The 21,538-nt window shown below is 40.6% G+C and overlaps 1 protein-coding gene across 8 annotated transcripts in view; it reads left to right on the top strand.

Moving 5' to 3' along the window:
* Window positions 1-21,538, top strand: part of SLC9A9 (solute carrier family 9 member A9) — a 685,705-nt gene that overhangs the window by 466,047 nt on the left and 198,120 nt on the right. For all 8 annotated transcript variants that reach the window (XM_068546052.1, XM_068546049.1, XM_068546048.1 and 5 more), the window contains 2 exons: window positions 8,271-8,384; window positions 10,094-10,205. In XM_068546052.1, coding sequence (XP_068402153.1) covers window positions 8,271-8,384; window positions 10,094-10,205 — 226 coding nt within the window. The remainder of the gene's footprint in view (window positions 1-8,270; window positions 8,385-10,093; window positions 10,206-21,538) is intronic.

Genomic DNA, 21,538 nt, shown 5'->3' with positions numbered 1-21,538 from the left:
AAAGTTTATCAAAGGAATTCAAATATGATAGATGCACTAACATAAATGACAGTGTTTATTAGGTGTAACATAACATGAAGCAAAGAATCTCTGGAAATTTTCAAGCTAGCTTTACAACTAAGTGTTATTCCAAACACATGCTTCAACTTCTCAATCTGAAATACTGAGGCAAAGCCTTTCTCAGTGAATACTGGTTTGGCTCTAGTGTTTTGCATTTGTCCTGATATTCTATGCATTACATTGTGAAATAGCTGATCATAAAACAACACTGAGTAATGTCCTTAATACTAGGCATTTTAGTTTGTAACACTTTCATCAAGGAAATGGGATGGCAGGAAGAAGTCAAACACAGCTCACAGTGTTTGGGGCTCAATATACTGTATGTTGCCAGTGGCAAATCTTCATGTAGAAAGAGCACAATATTCTCATGGTGGATTGACCAATATATCCTCAACCATGTTGTGGGTGGTCGTCACTCAGATCAGTGGCAAGGGCTGGGGTATTGGTATTCAACTCAGAGACCCAAAGAAATGACATCATTAGAAATCTTCCTTTTTGTGTACATTCTTCACACTCCCGCTCAAGAAAGAATTGAGCATAGGCTAATTATAAAGATAAAAAGACATACAAGATGAATAAGAAAAGAGATTAAGAATAGCTAAATGAAAAAGTAGAAGAAATGGGATATTGACCTTTAAAATTTTTGATAATGTGTGAATTTTTTTATACCAATGCCTAACAATATCGATGTTTCTCTTGGTTTTTTCATTAAAAGATGTTTTTAAAGCATGGATTTAATTTCTTCAAAGAACATATATTGTTTCAACTAGCTAATTTATTTGTTGGCCAAACCACCGAGAAATTATGTTATGCCGTCTCCTTTTTTTTTTTTTTTTTTTTTCCTAAAGGCCAGTACTATTAGATTTGCTGAGAAGATCCTTCTGGAGAACACTTATTTGAACATAATTCTGGTGACTCTAACCCCCCAAGCCTTTGCAGGTATTCTAGACTAGAGGCTCCACATGCCAACCACAAACTCCTAGCAAAATGTTTACTTTCAAGACTAACAAGACTGTAGGATGAAAAGTGGCATTTGCTGCCTACACTGTAAAATTGCCTAAACTGCAACTCTTCTGATAGAAATCCCCTTTCTGCTGTTAGAGCAAAGCAGTATGGAATAAAATGATACCCTACTTGACTTATTTTTTTTATGAGCTAAAGAAGTAGAAGTAGGAGAAGTAGTTGAAAGTGATAGAGAACCAAATTTCAGCTCAACATAAGGAAAGATTTTCTTACAGTTATAGATGTCTAAAAATGCCATTTGCTTCCTTGGTAAGTGGTGAGGTTTCTGCCTTTGGCTGTGCTCAGTTGTAAGCTGGAGAGCCCGTTAACAAGAGTGTTGGAGCAATCAAGCATTGGCTAGATGTCTGGACTACATACATCACAAGGTGACTCTACCTTTGAAATTTGTGTTCCTATATTGTGGTGTGCCTGTGTGTGTGCATGTGTGTGTGTGTGTGTTTAAATTCATCAAAATAGATCTAAGGCCAGTCTTATTTGGGGAACCAATATTCCTGATCAATATCATGATAATAAGAACTTTGAAGTTGCAGACTTGAGAAGTTATTCTTAACCTAATAGTGTATTAACTTAAATGCAACCTTACAAAACTCTACACTTTTACCTTAATAGCCCCCAAAAAAGGAAGAATCAAAACTGGGAAACCTCCAGAAATAAGAACACTATTATCAGTGTTTACTGGCTAAAGTAATTTAGCAAATTCATAGAAAATAACCTTCCCCTTAAGTTATAAGCTCAAGGATTTCAAGAAAATCTGGCTTTAGTATTTATTCAGTTTAATGAAGCTCAATTCCTTGTAGCTGTAACTACATTTATTTCCTATATTAGCTTTACTCACTTAATGATGCCTATTCATCTTCTTAAAATGTGTTCTGTTGTGTTTTTATAGGCTGTGCTTTTGAAATTCTCATGTTTTTAAAAAGTCAAATTAAGTTTAAAAGAAAACAATGAAAAATGCAGGGGACAGGAGAGAGCTGGGTAGCAGCCAGGAGTGCATAAGGAACCCAAGAATTCTCAAACAAAGAAATATTGGGTTGGCCAAAAGTTTCATTTGTTTTTTTTTTTCTGTAAGATGGCTCTAGTAGCACTTAGCTGTCTTTAACTTCATTCGAAACAATTTTGTTAGATTGTATGTGACAGCTGTCATATCAGCATGCATTTTAAAAAGACATCAAAATTGGTGAATTTTTGTGTAGCCATTTTAATATTGAAGATGGAAGAAAAATAGCAACATTTTCGGCATATTATGCTTTCTTATTTCAAGAAAGGTAAAAACGCAACTGAGATGCAAAAAGAGATTTGTGCAGTGTATGGAGAAGGTGCTGTGACTGATTGAACGTGTCAAAAGTGGTTTGCGAAGTTTCGCACTGGAGATTTCTTGCTGGACGATGCTCTGCGGTCGGGTAGACCAGTTGACGTTGATAGCGATCAAATCGAGACATTACCTGAGAGCAATCAATGTTCTACCACGCGGGAGATAGCCGACATGCTCAAAATACCCAAATCAAGCATTGAAAATCATTTGCACCAGCTTGGTTAGCTCAGTAAAAGAGCTCTCTGAGCCTCCTTTACTTCAGGGCCTGTATAGTCCTAACCTTGAAGAATCTGATCTTGGATTTGGAGCCCACCTCCTGCAAATGAGCCAGAGACATTGCATGAAGTTTGTCTTATTTTAGGCCATAGATAGATAAATAGATAGATAGAGATATAAAGATATATATATATATATGTATCGTAATATATATATATATATAAAACCGTATACAATCATTATATAAGGCACAGTGAAAAGTCCAGAATTTCTCTAAGGGGAAAGGGGTGAATGGGAAGGAGATTTGTCTTGAAGTTACAAATGCATGGCAAGACCTTTGTTTTTACTTTTTGTATTTTGAGAGGAGGGAAAGGGTTGGAAGAATTGACTTTGGTGAGCAGATGGTAGTAGACATTGCGTGGGGATAAGTATCCCCTACCTCAAGTCACCCCCTGCATCCACTAGTTGGGTACAAGGAAATTTACCTTTCGGGTTTCTTTACTTGAAAAACAATGTGGTCAGAGTCACAGATATCTTCCCTACCAACCCAGAGTTGCTCTGATGAGCAAACAGGATGTATACATGAATGAAACTATACTTTGCAGACTGTAATGTGTTACAAATATTCACCAATACTATTATTACAAACTTCTTGCTGTCCCTGAACCTGAATCTTGTCTAATGGAGAGGCAGCCTAGTCTGGCAGAAGTGGCATGGGCCTTGGACAAAACTCAGGACAACTCAGTTCTTCCCTTTATTGTGCTTTACGTGGGCAAATGCATTACTATGGTTGAGTGCAATTTCCCCAACTGTAAAATAGAAATAATATTATCAATTTATGAGTTTTCTTTTCATAATGACATGAATTGCTAAAAATGTTTAAAGTAAGCAAAAGCCTTTAACTCATTCCCTAGCACAAGTTAAGTCCTAAAAAAATGAGTCCCATTAGCATTATTACTATTTTAGAAGTAGTAATACTGATATTATTACAGTGTCCTAAATCTAGAAGAGGATCTCAAAGGATTGCACTTGTACTTATTTGTAACTATAGATCTTCGGCTTCCTAATGAGAGGCTTTACTCTGGGAACCATGACCTTGACTGGCAACAAAGCTTTCAGATCCCTTATGTCCTGGTGGTAAAGGTCACAGGTCTTCAGCACAATTCAAGTCCTATGCTACCTGTAGAGCCCACAGGAATTATTGGGTTCACCTTGAACAGATTTCCTCAGGACTTGGGACTAAGCAAATATTAGAATCCCAGGAGCAAAAGTTTATAATTTTAATAGAATATATTGTAATGTTTGTTTGCAAATCCCCCAATATAGGAATAAAAATTGTTTACTTGTATTCCAGTTTGTTCAGAGTAGTTATAGATATACCCAATAATGTATAAAAAAATGAAATCTGAGATATTCTCTAAAGAAGGCTCCCCGTTAGCAATAAGGGCAAATTTTATTAACAAACGAACAAAAAATTAATCCCAGGGCAAAATTATGGGGAAAATAAAAGAATATATTTAGTTCTTTCTTTCCTTTCACTTTCATTATAGTTTTGTAGGTTCTTTAACATCCCAATTAAAATGAATTTCAGTGCATTACTTGGCCAAGTAAATGAAAGTCAATATGTTGACACAAACTTTAAGTCAAATAAAAGCCATATTGAGGAGTTCATGTGAATTTAATTAGTATTAGTTAAGCAGGGTATAGTGAACTGTAATATTTCTGTATATGAACCACAGTAATATGGTTGTTTCATTCTTTTACTAATAGGAGAAAAAGTCAATCAGAATTAGTAATAAACATATTTTATAAAACAGATGATATGACTTTTTCTTACTTTCTAGTAAGTACAGTAAGTAACACCAACTGAAAAACATAGTATCGAATAAGTCTTTAGAGAACACGGTTTGCTGACCAGATTAAGTTGTTTAACATGTAAGTTGTTACCATGAACTTTCAGAGTTTTTAAACACAGATTGTCCTCTTATGCAGTTTAAATATTTCCCTAGTCTTGCTTGCCCTATTAAACGTGCTTTTTTGTCCTGAAGAAAAGCTTTGCTAAGCAAATATTACTTTTAACCTGGGTCCCCTCCTCAGGCTCACAAACTGTGAATTAAGGGAAATAAAACAAATGTTTCTTACTGTACTGGATAAATAAAATGTTGACTCAAGTTATTTTTCATTGACCCTGAGTGGGAAGGAAGTAGATTCGAGGTTATTCATATTAAATACTGAATTAACTAGTTTGACATTTATTATTATTATTATTATTATTATTATTATTGGTTTGGGGGTGGAGTTTGTTCTTTTTTCTTTTTTCTAAAATTGACCAGTAAATCTGTTCCCTCAGTAATTGACTACTCTGGGCCAGACTCAGGCAATGAAGGTTTAAAGGTCAAATTGGTTGCTTCTGTCAGCTTGGCCTTAGTGTACATTCTCTTTCTGAAACATGTCTTCAGGAGATTTTTGCATGTGAAACACAAAGTTGAATTTGCCCACACATTTTCATTAAGTGCCCTGAGAAGGAAGTTATTATGAAGCCTATTCATTCAGAGGATTGTTGTTACATGATATAAATAGACAAAGGAGTGCTAATCAGTGCTGCTGCCTTGCTATGAAGGGAATCTTTTTTAAAATGCTAACAACCATCTAAAATTTAAAATAAGTGAGTCTATTAGAGTGTCAAAGGTTTTTTAAAATGGATAAAAATTAATTTTGGCAAGAGTGTGAGGAAAGGGCAGCCTCTACACCACTATTAGAGATGTAAATTGGTATAATCTTTCTGAAGGGCAGACTGGTAGTATGTTGAAAAAGAAAAATTAATATATATCCTTTGACAGAGGTAGCCCATATCTAGGAATTTCACCTAAGGAGTAATCACTCAGCTGGGGAGAGAGATTTGTATAAAGATGCTCAGTGCAGCGTTGTTTATAAGGGGAAAATCTGAAACAACCAAATGTCTAATGATGGGTAATAATAGATACAGTGACATAAAATTGGGTATGAAGATACAAAGGGATATTGTGCTGCCATTAAAAATTGTTCAGTAGATTGAGATTTATTGCCATGGAAAGAGGCTTGTGAAATATTACTGAGTTAATTGAAGTAAATTATATAAAAATACGGTCAGATTTATGTAACATTATGTTGTCATTTATGTAAGATTATGTTGTCTACATAATCTATGGATCTGTGAATAAAGAGATCACTGAAAAAGATGTTCCACAAAAAGATAAATGCTTTTTTTGGTTGTTGTTTGTATTCTCCTGCACTCAAGAACAATTTTTAAAGAAAATAAGAAAAATATTAGAAATAGATAAAAATGCTTGATAACTTCCTGAAAGTAAAAAGATGAGGAGTTGGTGCTTGAGCAAGGCTAAAGAAGGAAAACATTTGGGAAGTATTTTATTCCACTTTAAAATTTTTGTTATAATTTAATTCAGTTTTTTAAGCTATGAAAGTAACATGTTCATGGTAAAAAACAAAATTTAATAGGAGTGTCAAACGTCTGTAAAGTGGAGTGCAAGTTATGTGTATATGTATATGTATATGTTAATACACGATGGATTCCTATGTATACAAACATATCCTTTGTTTCCTTAGCTTACTTTTTTTTTTCAATGTCTCACAATCCAGACGTTCTAACTCCAGCTAATAATTGCTGAATTCATCACACACATTTCTGAACCAAACACGCTGGGCTGAGCGTGGGGAAAGACGTGGACCACAGAGGCAAATTGGGGTATGACGACTAACAAGAGGCTGAATGGATCCTAGTCAGCAAAATGTCCCCTCTAGAGTAAAATACACTTGGGATGGGGACCGGAGAAGGAGAAGCCCTATGAATTTAACCTTGATATGTGGTTATTAATGTCAAAAACTGGGTAGCTGCTCTGGACTGCGTGTCTCCCCCTAACCCCCTTCAAATTCATTTGTTGAAGTCCTAATCCCCAGTGTGATGGCATTTGGAGGTGGGGCCTTTGGGAGGTAATTAGGTCATGAGGGTGAAGTGCTCATGAATGGAATTAGTGCCTTCAGAAAAAGAGACACAAGAGAGAAGATCTCTCTTTCTCTCTGCCATGTAAGCATACAGCAAGTAGGCTGCTGTTTGCAAACCAGGAAGAGGACCCTCACCAGAACCAAATCAGCCAGCACCTGGATCTTGGACTTCCCAGACCCAGAGCTATGATAAATAAATTTCTGTTGTTCAAGGCACCCAGGCTATAGTATTTTGTTATAGCAGCCTGACATGTTATGGCAGATTAAGACAGCAGCCAAATCTCACTTTTTGAAAAAGTGAAGACCTAATGAGATAGAAAAGTGTCCCCCATCTCCTATATTTCCCCCCATAGTTTCAAGTTGTCTGTGGTTATTTGAGTGACGGTGTTTGTTTAGATGGGCTGGCCTAGAATGTAAAGTGAGTACTCAGGATAATTGACGATCGCTACCCCTGCAGAAAGACCATCCTGTACCAAAAGAGCTGTTTTTTTTTTTTTAATCCATTCTTTCTATTACTGGTTTTAAATAATGTGTCTGACAAGATTCTCCTTTTCTTTCTGTCAGCTGTCAGTGAACAGGTATTGGACATTATTTGTGGGGCTGTAAATACATTACATGAAAAAATAATGAGTCCTCAAAAAATCAAGAGAAATGTCTCCGGAGATGTTTACCTAACATGGTGATTTATGTAGGTCTGGGAAAGAAGTTTCAGAACTTCCAAATGAAGAGTCTGGAACATAAACTAAAATCTCTTCTAAATCTGCCTCTGCTGTAGCCCCTGGACACCTTTCCCTTTCACTTCTCATCCGGAAGTTGGAGAATGTTTTTCTTGTTCAACTTAAATCGTTTAGTTAATGGTCTAAGGATACCTCTTGGGAGCATCCCTCAGCATAACATGTTATTACTCTGTCCCTCTGACTGAATTTGATGTATCTATTGTGTTCTTGCTGAATTAACTGATCCCTGGGATTAATCATTTTCTTTTTACCAGCTAGAGATTGTAGACATTTAATGGATATACCTGCATCAGTCAATTTAATGAGTCTCATTGTCTGAAGTTTGAAATATACTGATTATTCTAATGTTGAAATATAATCGACATTCATCCTCACTACAGGTTTCTAAGTTTTCCAGGTTTGCCCTTCCTGCCTGCCTGAGGAACGTAATTTAGCTAAAGGTTTTTTTTTTTTTTTTTTAATTTAGTTCTCCAGGGTCTGGGAACTCAAGTGCATCTACTGGGTGATGTGCAGAAGGGGCTAAACAATTCTTGCATCATTCACTACGGTACACGTTAAGCAGATCATGCAGTTTCAGTTTCTGTAACAGGGACTATTCTTTCATCCTAGTAGGAATTGTTCCATGGAGGATCATAACAGTTAATTGCACCCTGGGGCATCTCTGGCAGCCTTGCAGTTGGAAAGGAGGGTGGGATGTTGACGCAGCTGCAGCATCTGTCACTGGGTAGAGAGCCAGGGTAGAGTCAGCTGACCTGGCAGGATAGGCAGGGCCCCTGCACCCCGCCAGAGGCTGAGCAAAAGGCCAAAGGATGGCCTTCCCAGATACAGGAGGACCATCCAGTCACCAAGTACAGTCACAGGAAATTAAATGGACTCAAAGCTGAGTCATAGTTCATGGGTTTTGTTTTCTGTTTTGTTTTCAGTTGTTTGAGTTTATGAACTTCTTGGCTGAGAATGTCATCTTCTGTTACATGGGCCTGGCGCTGTTCACGTTCCAGAATCATATCTTTAATGCTCTTTTCATCCTTGGAGCCTTTGTATCCTTTGAAATACAGAACAATGGGTGATGAGAAAAGAGAACAAACTACTTACCTTTAGTGATTATTCTGTTAAATTGTTAAAGTAATTTCCTCAGGTTTACTGCAAAGCTCAAATTCAAGGCAGACAAGTAATTCTAATTAGGGGGGGAAAGCATCCTAAGAAATTGGGGCCTTTATTAAATGTTATGGTTCAGGATAAAAAGTTTGGAAAATCACTGCAACGAAGAGTAGCCCCCGCTCACCGCAACTAGAGAAAGCCCGTGTGCAGCAACGAAGATCCAATGCAGCCAAAAATAAATAAAACTAAAAACAAAACAAAACAAAAATTTGGAAAATACTGAGGGAAGTAAGGGGGAAAAACTAAAAGAAAATGACATTTTTTGAACATTCAAAATATGTTTAACTCACATTATGAATCATTTACATAAAAATTATGTCAATCCATTTTTTATATTTAATCTGCATTAGAATGTATCAGAAGACAGCCAGGATTTAGAACTTCAGAAATACTTTCAGTGCAAGATGGTAAAATCTTTTTTTCCAGTGAGGACTTTGAAAAAAAGATAGAGTAAAGATCAAGTGAAATTAACATGATAGATGTGCTTTCAATGTCTTAAGCATTGTGCACATGTAAGTTTATTTTAATAAGATAGCCCCTTTCCTGTAAGTAAAAGGACAGGTAAAATCTAGACTTCAGTTTTAATGCAGGGGGCTTTTCTAGCTCTAGGTCTGAGGTATAAGCATTCCCAGTAGGAAGGGATGTCTATCAGAAAGGATACTGAGCCACTGCAGATGTCCCCAGGGACAGTCAGCAGCTGTTTTCCCTGTTCCCACTTGGAAAATGGGCAGATGGCCCCTCGGATCACAGGCAGATGATCGTAACAGCTAGGAGAGCCAACTCCTCCCTGGAAGCCAGGGTCCAACTAAGCACCTGCACCTACCTCTTGTTCTCTTTTCATTGAGCAGTCAAGTGAATTTTCAAATTCCATCCAAAACCTGGATCTTAGAAGGAAGCTCCCTCTTCCCAAATAACTCCATCCCATTTGAGGACAAACTAGAATAGACGGACTATCAGGGAAGGAGTCCAAGATGTCAAAAGGGGAGAGATGACTACCACAAATATTTTCATAGATTTTTAACCTAGAAAGCTTGGATTTTAGTGAAACACCTCTTAAAGCAGAAGTTGTATTATACATTTAGACAGGCAGTTCCTCTCATAATTAAACCCACTAAAAGAAAAAAACTAAGTGAAACTTGCTAGGTTTAAGGAGTATAAACTGATGGAAAGTAAGATGATAGTCGTGAGCTGAAGCACATTTATCCTTTCTAAAGTGCTGCTTGAGAGGATGACGCCACAGCCTCGGAACGGTCCCTGCCTCACATTTTGCAGCAGAACTGAGTGTAGAGTCAGTTATCAGCCACATAAACATGATGAGAAATTTTACAGTGATTGAAGTGGTATTGGGTTAACAATTTTAAACCGAGTATATGTTCAAAGAAGACAGAGTTCTCTACTGTTTCTGGAAAGGAACTGACATTGAAAAATGAATTTTGGAAGCAAGTTGGACATACATGTATAGACATGTTTATTCCTGTTTTCTGGGTCGTAATATAGAGAAGCTTAAGGACATAATATTTAAAGCTCAAGAACTCTCACCCTTATTGCAGCAACATTTTCCTCAATGTTTCCCCGTGCTTATCCACAGCTAGCAATTTTTGTAGCCAGAGCATGCAACATATATCCCCTCTCCTTCCTCCTGAATCTGGGCCGGAAACACAAGATCCCCTGGAACTTTCAGCACATGATGATGTTTTCAGGTAGGTGAACTACATTGTGTGTCAGTGCACGTCTTCTCTCGTAATTTCCCAGTACTTGGAAAACCATGAGGATACTTGGAGTCCTTCTGGGGAAGCATAACTGCTCTTTATCCCATTGTGCATACTACCATGTGGATATCCATACATTCTGGACAGCAATGGGATTTTTTTCTTTTTTCCAGAAGGGAAATGAAATTAAAGGGAATCTTGTTGGAATGGCCTCAAGGTTCAGTATCTACCAGAAACTGGCCTGGAGTAGGCATTGGACTTTCCCCTGACTTATTTCAGATCAATTTTCACTTGGGAGAATTTGCATAATTTCATAATTTCATAAATTGCATACTGGCAGGTAAATAGTGTGTAAATGGTACCATTTTTGTTCAATGTTAAAGCTCCTTCTCCTTAGAACCCCTGCTCCTTCCCTAATGCCAAGCTCCAGGAACTTCTTATGGTTAATACAAAAGCAAATCATATCTAAGTATGATCAGTTATTAGTTGAGAAAACAAGTACTAATTGTACTCTCACCAAATGCCAAGAGCCGTTCTAGGCACAGGTGGATGAAATCGACAGGATCTCTGCTCTCAAACCATACCTGGAGGCTCTTTTTTTCCCAAAGAAAATAAACAAAATGAATTTGCTGACCCTGAACTACTCTGGGGATTCTGTTTCTCTCTGTTCAATTAATCTTCCTACCATCAGCCTTTTCTTGTTTGGAGACCTTTCCCCTTACGTGCCTTCTATGTATTTGTACACTTATATTACACTCAGAGGTAGTTCATTGGAAGATGCCTGAGAGTAAAACAAAACTGCTTCAGAATAGAGCAAACAAAATTTGGGGTATACAGGGAGATATGGAAAGAGTGAGAAAAACTATCATTTATTGAATATCTGCTGTTTGCCACTCACTATATATCAATCCTATAAAGCAGATATTAACCCATTTTGTATATGGAAAAACTGAGGTTCAGGATCTCAAAGAGGTCAAGTAACTTGGCCAAGGATGAAATCATCCCTAAACCCAGGTCTGTGAGACTTCACCTCAAACCCAACTAAGTGTCCCAAATCTACATTTTTAGAAGTAGTACTAGGAATAAAAGGCTTGTTTCGCCTTCAGTTCCCTCCTAGCCTGTTCCACACAGTAAAGGGTGGGAGCTCTCAGGCTGAGAACGAGTCATTTAATCAAGTACTGGCACATGGAGACCCAGAGTTTAAAAATGTCCTTCTGTAGTCCTCTGACAGTGCTTCTCTACATTCCCAGACATGCCGGCGGGGTGAGAGAGGGAGTCATACAGAGGGTAATTCGTACCGATAGGTGATCTTTGACTTAGAGCAGTGATGAACTTTGGTAATGATTGACTCCTATTATGGGAAAACAAAAGGCAAATTGGATCACATAAATAAGAAGTCGGCACTGGGTTGCAGTTTTGCAAAGCATTTCTAGGAGTTGGGAAGCACTTTTCCTTCTTTCTCGTCAAAATATCAGTAGCTTTACTCTGGAGAATGGTGGTTTATTTTTAAAACTTGGACATTATGTTTTAAACAATGCTGTTTTTTTACAAAGAAGATTGTGAGAGAAATGCAAGGTTTAGATAGCCATGTTGGGATGTGAAGTGTCTGCCCAAATAACCTCGTGGCTTGGTGGTTTTCTGGATTTGGCACCTTCTATGTTTGCTTAGCTGTTGGATTGGAGCTGCATTAAAAACTGAGGCCAGCAGTATGGTGTGTATGACCAGGGGATGTGAGGAAGCCCAGAATTCGGTGATACCTTTATGATATTGTAAATCAGGGAGTCAGCAAACTATGGCCTTTGAACCAAATCTAGCCCACAGGAATTTTGTAAATAAAGTTGGAACACAGCTATACCCCTCTGTTTACATATTGTCTGTGGCTGCCTTTTGTGCTATAAGAGCAGAGGTGAATGTTGCAACAGAAATTGTATGGCCCACGAAACCTAAAATATTTACTATCTGGCCCTGTTCTAGATCATCTTCATCCTCTAGAAGAAAAATAATAACCCCATCACTTTAATGGGATTGACATTAATAGTTTAATTCAAGGGAATATCCATCTGCTAGTTCCTATCATTAAGAACATTGGATTTTCCACTAAAAACAGTCTTCTTAGCTTTCAGATGAGGAGATTGTAATGTTACATGGTTATGTAATGGAATCATAGATGCTCAACTCCAAAGTCACTTTATACCTTTCTAAGGCCTTTTGTGGGTAATGTTTTGAGACTCATAGCCAGGGCAAGATAAGATAGGCACTCTTGGTCTCTTCCTGCAGATTAAAAAAAAGAAAGAGAGAGAGAAAGACATGGAGAGTTTTTGAGTATCTTGCTCACGATCTGACAACTCATTAAGAGATGAAATTGAGACTTGAACCCAGGCCTCTTGACTTTGAACTTAGAGCCTTCTCACCTGTCTTGACACAACTTCAGATTTACCCTCAAGGTCATGAGAACAAAAGTTAAATCAAAACCGTGCCCTTCCTAGCCCAGGCCAACTCCAGCATGTCTCAACATGTCTCTCATGCAAACCTGAACCCGATCCTGTTCACAGTAAACCACACACGTGGGTGACACACCTCCCAGCCATAGGCTCAGGTTCTACACTGCACCCACTGACCCCCTTCAGAGTGTAGGAAGGATCAGAGGAGTTCACCATGTGCAGAGCAGTACTTTTCTTCAAAAGAGAATGGTTCAGACCGGGCTTTGATTTTCTGCATGAATTCTGATATGCCGTACCTCACTCAGGACCTAAAGTTTTAAATATATTTGCCAGGAAGTAAAGAATTTAAAAGGTCAACGTAAGATAATGTAAGCCTGAGGAGGAAGTGAAAAAGCAGATCAAATAACACACTATCTAGCCTTTTCTGGGTGTGTGGGCACCACAGCTGCTGAAACCAGAAGAAACAGCCAAACCCCTTGAAGAATATTTGCATTATAATGTAGTTTAATGTTATTGATTATGTCTAGAGTGGTTTTGGTCATCCAGTAAGAAGGATAAGTTTAGAAGCTCTCTGGTGGAAACTAGTTGTCCATGCCTCACTAATAAATTTAGATGGAGCCTTCCTTTACATAGCTTAAAACATTTTTCAAAGAGTCCTCTGGAGAAGGTAAACAACAATGACCCTCGATCTAAGATGGGAGCGTGAATTTATTTACACAATCCCTCAATCAGTCACCCAGCCACTCATTCAGCAGACACTCCCTGACAGGCTCTCTTCGGTAGGTATTTGGGTGAACGAAGACAGCGACGAGAACCTTGCCCTTAAGGTGGCTTGCAGCCTAAGAGAGAGAACTTGACTTTGGGCCAAGCTTGGTTCACTAAGCCCATGCACCACAGATGGTTCAAAGACCAATCAAATAAGAGCCAGAACTTCTGTCTTAGTCAATTACACCTAGTATTTGACAAAGCCTTTTCCACCACCTTTACCCTCACCTTGTGCTTGCCTTTTTTGCACTGGGCAGGTAGAGAACTGGTGATGTTTTTCAAGCAGAAGTGGATTTACTTGTAAAGTTAAAGAAGCTTCAGTTTTAAGCTCCCCGTGTCCACCTTCCAAGACCCTGGGATGGGCGCTAGCAGTGTGTCCAGATGGTACATAAAATTTGTGAAAGGTGTTTTTGTATCATTTTTCTTAAAGAGGATCCAAAAATGTGTAAGTTTCAGGCCCCACAAAACCTGAATCAGACCCGTTTCCAAATCTGGATGCGCCTGGAGGTGACAGTTTGCAGAGGGATCCAGCTGCTTATGACTTACCTCCTGGTGGGGAGCACACACTACCGGCAGTGAGCATTGAAGCAAGGCGTGGAGCTGTGTAGATGGCTGGGGTACAGCAGTGTTTTTGAGCAAAGCTCACATTGTTCATGGATGACCCTACTGCCACTTCCACCACACTGTGCCCTCCCCCCGCCTTCGCTCACTTTAACTGGCTCTAGAGGTCAAAGGTCTCCACCTTTGACCTCTAGAGCCAGTTAAACTGAGCGAAGTGACTGTCAGGACCCAGATTGAATTTCTCACCTAGCACAGACCCTACCCGATTGTTTTTGTGTAGTCTAGTAATCCACACACATGCAACCTTGGAACCTTAAAATGAGGTCTCAAGGTCAGGAGTAGTGTGGTCTCTCTGCCTCATTTGCCTTGAGAAGCTTTTAATAACGCAAATTCTGTTTTTGGTAGCTAGGTTGCAGTTAAGAGTCAGTTGGGGAAGTTTACCCTGAGACATTTTCAGACCTTCTTTAAATTCAAGGCCAGGAGTTCATAACTGCTCTGCTGTATCATGTGACACCCAGCACAAAGGGCTTAAGAGGACCGCTAAGCTCCCCTGAAACTGTTCCTGTCCCTCTCAGCACAGGCCTAGTTAGTGCCTGGCGTGAGCTGCCCTGCCCAGCGCTCAGCTCCCTTGAAACCGGAGAAGCAGAGCTCTGCGGTTTAAATTAAAGGAGGGGATGTGCTTTGCACAAATTACCTTTCCTATTGATGTGGTGCATATTACAAAGACCGGGCCTCTTGTTTTAATTCAAATCCATGTGCTGCAATTTTGATTTAATTTAAAACTAAATAAGAGCCGGGAGTTGCTTGAAGGAGGGGAAAGACCAAGCCCAATTGAGCCCCTGCAGCCTTCCTGAAACCACCACCGTGGCTGGGGACTTTAACCTACTGGGCTTCAGAGGCTCCGTGCAGAGCTGCTGTGCTGATCCGGATGGAACGGAGGCCCTGAAGCACCCGGGCAGGTTCAAGGGGCCCAACGGTGTGTCACAGGACATAATTCTCCAATTTGTCCATTTCTGTTGCACTTTGAAGAGACATTGCAACCCTGATGTGTCCTATTGCATAAACTGGGAAGGGTTTTTAACCAGGGAAATGTGACCTCAGTGTATGGATATAATATAAAACCTCATCCATGAGTCTACATAGCCATAAAGACAACAGCACCAAGCGTGGCCAGGCTTTGCTGCTATGTTGCTTGCCGCTCATTTGATTGTCCCCAGCACTCATTAGCATTCAGATAGCCGCTGGCACCAAAGAACTGAGAGAAAGGCCTGGAAGTAAAACTTTAAGAAAATTTTCCCATTAGCATTCAGTTTTTTCCCCCCTAATGGTAAGAAGACTGCCATTACTATTCAAGTTCTGGGAAATACTGTATAGAACCTCAGTGTTCTACAGAAGGACAGCTTAAGGACCACTGCCCAGGTGTAGGTGACAACCTTTCTCAGTGTCTTTTTGGTGAGCCACCAATCAGGCCATTGTCAGAGCCAGTCTGAGACTTTGATCAAGAAGTGGCCTTCCCAGTTGATTTGTCAGTTACAACCAGGAAGAAAACATAAGTGGAATTCATGAAAGTGAAGAGTCAAGGTTATTTTTTCAGCAGCGCCCTTGAACAGGACTCTGTGTCTATGACCACCCAAATTAATGGAACGCTATTAACCCACCAGGACTGTCCCACAATAGCTACCAGCCACCATGTAAAAGGGACACATCCATGCTTTGTTGATCCTTCAGACCCAAAAGTGTGGTCCAGGGGCCAGCAGCTACGACATCACTTGGGGTCTCTTTAGAAATGCTGAATCCGAAGCTGCTTTCTAACAAAATCCCCAGGCAATTTGCATGCACGTGAAAGTTTGAGAAGCGCATCCCAGAACGTAATCACGATTCGTCGTTTCTGTTCTGAAGCTCTCTCTTCAGTCCATCCCTCCCACCTTATTCTGTTCTGCTTTGGACCCTCTTGGGTACCAGTCCTGCTTCTTGTTCTTCCCCTTGCGGTCTGATCAGCACAGCAATGTTTACCCAGTTACAGAATCTCCTCCAGTTCCTCGAGTACGTGGAACTCTTTCCCTGCTCACTCAGGCTCTCCATCTGCCCGGACCCCTTTCCACAACCCCCACCCCCCTCACTCGTTTACTCAGCTAATACCTTTCATCCTTCAGATCTTGGCTTAGACATCACTTCCTGTAGGAAACCTTGTAACTCCTCAAGTCTGGGTTGATGTCCCTCTCCTCTGTTTCCATAACACCTAATACTTCTCCTCTCCTAGTACCCATCACACGCTACCATGATTTTTGGTTTGCCTGCCCGTGTGCCCCTCTAGACAGGGAGCTTTGTGAGGCCAAATACTTATCTGTTTCATTCACTCTGTACCTCGGCACCCAGCCCACTACTTGAACCTTCCACAAATAATTGACGGATGAATAGGCAAATGAACAACCTACAACAATGTCTATGCAACTAAAAGTGTACATTTCACTAAAATTTCACTTAAGGACTATCCATTCCTGTTCTATCAGCCTGGAAACTTCTGAATCCAGAATTGACCCCAAAGGCAGCTCTCAGACCATGTTTGCCCAGGTGGGAGATAAGCAACAATAAATTTAAGGAAAGAGATCAACAAATGAAGACTTTTGTTTTTGAAATAAAAGAAAATATTTTTCACCTACTCACTTCAGGCTAAAAAACCCTTCCCTGAGCATTCGTAACAGTAAACATTGTTAACACTTCCTCAACAGTAGCATTCGGATATGAAACTATTTTTCAAATCTTTGCTTGCTTTGTGTTGGATGGATGTTTATGATTTCCAGTTAAAGACCTAAGATCTCATTAAAAACCCTGGGACTTTTATATGAGCCACATGATTTTTTTTTTTTTTTTAAGAATTCTGCTACCATTTACTTTTTTAAAAATTATTTATTTATTTATTTATATTTATTTATGGCTGTGCTGGGTCTTCGTTTCTGTGCGAGGGCTTTCTCTAGTTGCGGCAAGTGGGAGCCACTCTTCATCGCGGTGCGCGGGCCTCTCACTATCGCGGCCTCTCTTGTTGCGGAGCACAGGCTCCAGACGCGCAGGCTCAGTAATTGTGGCTCACGGGCCTAGTTGCTCCGCGGCATGTGGGATCTTCCCAGACCAGGGCTCGAACCCGTGTCCCCTGCATTGGCAGGCAGATTCTCAACCACTGTGCCACCAGGGAAGCTCAAGCCAAATGATTTGAATCAAGAATCAGGCTTGACTTCAGCTCAGGAAGAAGATTTCTTTAAATGTATGTACAAGGGTTGTCTGAGAGTCTGAGTCTTCTAAGCAACAGGACTGTTTCTTTTTTTGGCTTGCGGGGATCTTAGTTCCCCGACCAAGGATCGAACCCGGGCTTGGCAGTGAAAGTGCCAGGTCCTAACCACTGGACCGCCAGGGAATTCCAGACAGGACTCTTTCTCTCCTTGTCTTTTCCTTTGTTCATCCTTCCAGAGAGCGACAGCCCAGATGACGCCATCATGCTGTCAAGCATTCCTTGCCAAGCCTTCCTCTTCGCAGCCCCTCCCCCAGAGTCCAGTGTTCCCTCCCGCTCCCCTGGTGGTACATCTCCTTCCTGCTCTGGGCGTATCTTGTGCAATTAATTAGGCCACTCTCTCTTCCTTACCAGTACAAGGTCACTAACCAGCTAATGGGACATAGGCTGAGGACGTTTTCTCTGTTAGAGAGGATGAACTTCTACCAAGTCCCCACCTCTCTCATGTGGCACCCACTGTGGCGCGGGGCAGGCATTAGTGAACAGGTGGTGAAGGTCTTCTGAGGTCTTCAGATGGGACAGGGTTAACCAGCTTATGCAGAAAATGAGTCATGAAAATGTTCTAACCAGCGTATCAAACAGTCAGAAAAAAGACATCTTGAATAACAAATAACCACGTGCCGCGTTGCCGTGACAAAGTAGACAAGCACGGTAGGTCCGTATGAACTGAAGATCCCATTAAGTCCTCATGGTTTCAAATGCTGAGAAAAGTTTATGTGATGATGGCAAATTCAGAACATCTGAGAACGAGCTCTGAGCTACAGCCAGCCCCATAGTGTTCTCCTATGATTAGGTCAAAATAGCATATTCTTCACTTAGTTCCAAAATAAATTTACAGTAAAAGTTATTAGCTCTTGCATTTTTAAGTGGCATGTTAGATTCTATTGGGCAGCCCACATATTTTCTAAATAGGAACTACTGTTTTGGTGAAATGCAGAGGGCTCAGGCTCTGAAACAGTCTCAGCCATGGGCCGCTCTATGCTTAACTCTCTCTAAACCTCAGCTCCCGTGGCTGTAAAATGGTACTTACCTTAGACGGTCAGTGCTGAAAACCAGAGCACAAAGTGTATATAAAATGCCTGGCACAGGGACCGCCACTTAGGTCACATTCGACAATTGGGAGTTTCCATCACTTTCTTTAACCACCAGAGAGGGGATAGCCGTTAGTGCTTCACAGAGACATGATTCATATAAACTCACAACTGCTCTCGGAAAAACCTCCTATCAGAGATTAAGGTTTTTATTCTAAATAAGGTTTGACCGTCAGACCACTGCTGAGGACCTAGTCTGAGGCCAGTGCTAAGTGCCAGTGACATACCTGTGGACGGCAAGATCCAAGGCTCCACTCCCCTCCCCTTCATTCAAGGACAATTGCTGATATTCTACTTTTAGTTGCAGCAGTGACCTACTCCTGGCACTAAGACATGAAACGTAAACTCAAAAGTGAAACTCAAAATACCAGTTTTTGTGAGGAAAATATATTGTAGCCCCCTCTGGGGCAAGTTGACACATACAAAATGCCACTATCTACTTTTAGACATTTATTGAGTGTGAAAAAGTGGCAAGGCCTTGTAGATTACCCAACCGCACTATATAGAGAGAGTAGCCAATAAGAACACTCTAGCCCCTGAGAGACACTGAGTAATGAAAGGGGACAACCCAGAACACTTGTCACCTCTCCCTGTGTTTCAAGGATAAGGCCTTAGATACAGAAAAATAAATAATCTTATTTAATTTGGGAACTTTCTCTGTGCATTTCAGTTTTTCAGGAGTGTCACAGATATCACAAATGTCTGACTGATAGTTTTAACCAAGCTAACTTGTCCACTGAGGCAAACAAAAGGACCACATTGTTTTTCCCTGTTTTCTTCCTGAATTTGCTTACTAATTGCTTGCTTGTTTTTGGCATTCGGTAGACATAACCTTAGAAAACCATCAATACACACGAACCAAGCTCAAAAAATAAGTCTGTCTGTGCCATGCATAAATCCCTCTAATTCTGCCCTCAGGTTCTGTGGATAGAGTTCAGAAGAAGTCAATAGGACTGACTCTAGTAAGTTATATGTGCAAATAAGCAAGAAGCAGTTACATTTAAAAATGCCTTGTGCTAAATTTCCATAGGGCCATTACATCATTTAGGAATTTTCGGCACTTGCTGTAATATACTGGGGACATTCCAGTGCTGTTTGGGCAACCAGATCCTTCACAGACAGACCAAACCTCTGTGAGTAGGGCTGGGTCCCAGCCTCACTGCCCAGCCTCCCACTGACCCTCTTCCAAAAGCACCAGGAACTTTTAGAGACCTGTGGTCGCACTCGAGGGCAGAAGGAGACACCAGAGATGCCCTGCCTGTGAATAACAGCCTTTTCCTCCCTTTACAGGATCCTCAGTCCCACTCACCGTCCACTTCCCTCAGTGCCTGAAAAATGTCACTAGACCTTCCTGGAGCTGTTTTAAATTCCACAAGTAAACGTGAAAGCATGCATGTTAACTATTTTTAAAAGCACGCCCTTCAGGAGAATTGTGTGCTACCCTTCCCCAGCAGATTTCTTCCTTCCAATTGTTTTCTTCCTGGCAGGAAGCTCATTTTGGCTGCATGCGGAAATGGGGGTTTTGACTGGAGAGTCAAAAACCGATCATTTTAGAGTAGGGTGGCTGGGACTGGGATGGGGAGGGCAGCACGAAGGCAGTAATGCGCGGAAGGGGAGAGAGAGACAGAGACACAGAGACACAGAGAGAGAAGGCACAGAAAGAACTGGGGAGGGAGAGCAAAGGCAAAACATCTTTTTCAAAATGTTGCCTCAGGTTGATCGTCTGCCTAGGAAAGGGGAAGAAAATTTTCTTCTTCGCATCTTTCCTAAAAATTCAAATTATTAAGATAATCGTGATTTTTTATCTTTGTTATGGGTTATATATTCAATGGGGGGAATGAAACAGATTGAATAACGAGCCATACCATTTACTATGTAACCTTGGCTACTCCATCCTTCCCAGCCCATATTCCCTCATCTGTTAAGAAAATATTCTGTGATTCTACAGGGACATGTAAGGGAGAGAGATGTAGGGTAGGTAGATGTAGAGAGCCTTATGATAGGCTAAGCTGCTAGAACACACAGACTCCTAAAATTCAGTTGTTGAACCACAGTAGTAAATCCTCTCTCATTCAAGTCACAGGTAGGGTTGATATTAACATGAGGGTGGGGGAAAGATGCCTCGCCTCCAGGTGGTGATTCAGATATCACCAGGCTCCTTCCATCTTGTGGCATCATAATCCCCTAAGTCAAGGGTTCTAAAAGTGTGGTCCTCAGACCAGCAGTATCAACAACACCTGGAAACTTGTTAGAAATGCAAATCCTCAAGCCACACCACCCACTGACTGAAATCAGACACTCTGGGGGTGGAGCCCAACAATCTAAGGTTGAACAGGTCCTCCAGGTAATTCTGATGTAGCTAAAGTCTGGGAGCTCCTGCTATAGGGATTCATCATGATTTATAACTGGCTGGTAGAACGGGAAAGAGAGACTGGGCCCAGAAATGACATGTATCACCTCTGCTCTCATTTCTCTGGTGAGAACCAGCTGTATTCCTAGCTGCAAGAGACGCTAGGAAATGTAGTTTATGCTGTTATAGCAGCATAGCATGGATGATAAAAATAGGTTCCGGTGGACAGATAGCCATCTTTGCCAAAATAGCCCTCTGCAGTAGGAACATTTTTAGCATTGCTCCTATGGGAAAAAGCAATCCAGTGTCTAAACTAGGGTTTCTCAAACCAGCAACTATTGATATTTGGGGGCTGATCATTCCTTTTTGTGGGGTCTGTCTTGTACATGGTAGGATATTTAGCAGCACCCCTGGTCTCTACCCACTAGATTAACATTAGCGCCTCCCACCTTCCAGTTGTGGACAATCACAAATGTCCTCAGACATTGCCAAATGTTCCCTGGGGGACAAACTCACCCAAGTTGAGAACCACTGGTCAAATAGGAAACTTATAAGTTGACCTTTGAAACACAAGCTGGCCATAAGTTGGGTACTGCTCACAGAAAGTTGACTTTCTTCTGATGTCTCTTAGCCTTTCTCTTGAAACCCTCCATTGAAGATTTCAGCTAGTGGCAAGGATTATTCCACAGTTTCCTACCACATCTACCTTCCCTACGTAAAAATAAACTTCCAAAGACAGAAGCATCTATGCATGTTGACTCAGAGCTGTGACAGAGCTAATCCTATTTACAATTACCCTTCCTGGCTGCCTAAGTTGTCCAAAAACACACTTC

This window comes from Eschrichtius robustus, chromosome 6, assembly GCF_028021215.1.
Source record: "Eschrichtius robustus isolate mEscRob2 chromosome 6, mEscRob2.pri, whole genome shotgun sequence".
NCBI lineage: Eukaryota > Metazoa > Chordata > Mammalia > Artiodactyla > Eschrichtiidae > Eschrichtius > Eschrichtius robustus.
The sequence above is the reverse complement of the archived record's forward strand: the minus strand, read 5'-3'. Positions and strand labels throughout refer to the sequence as shown.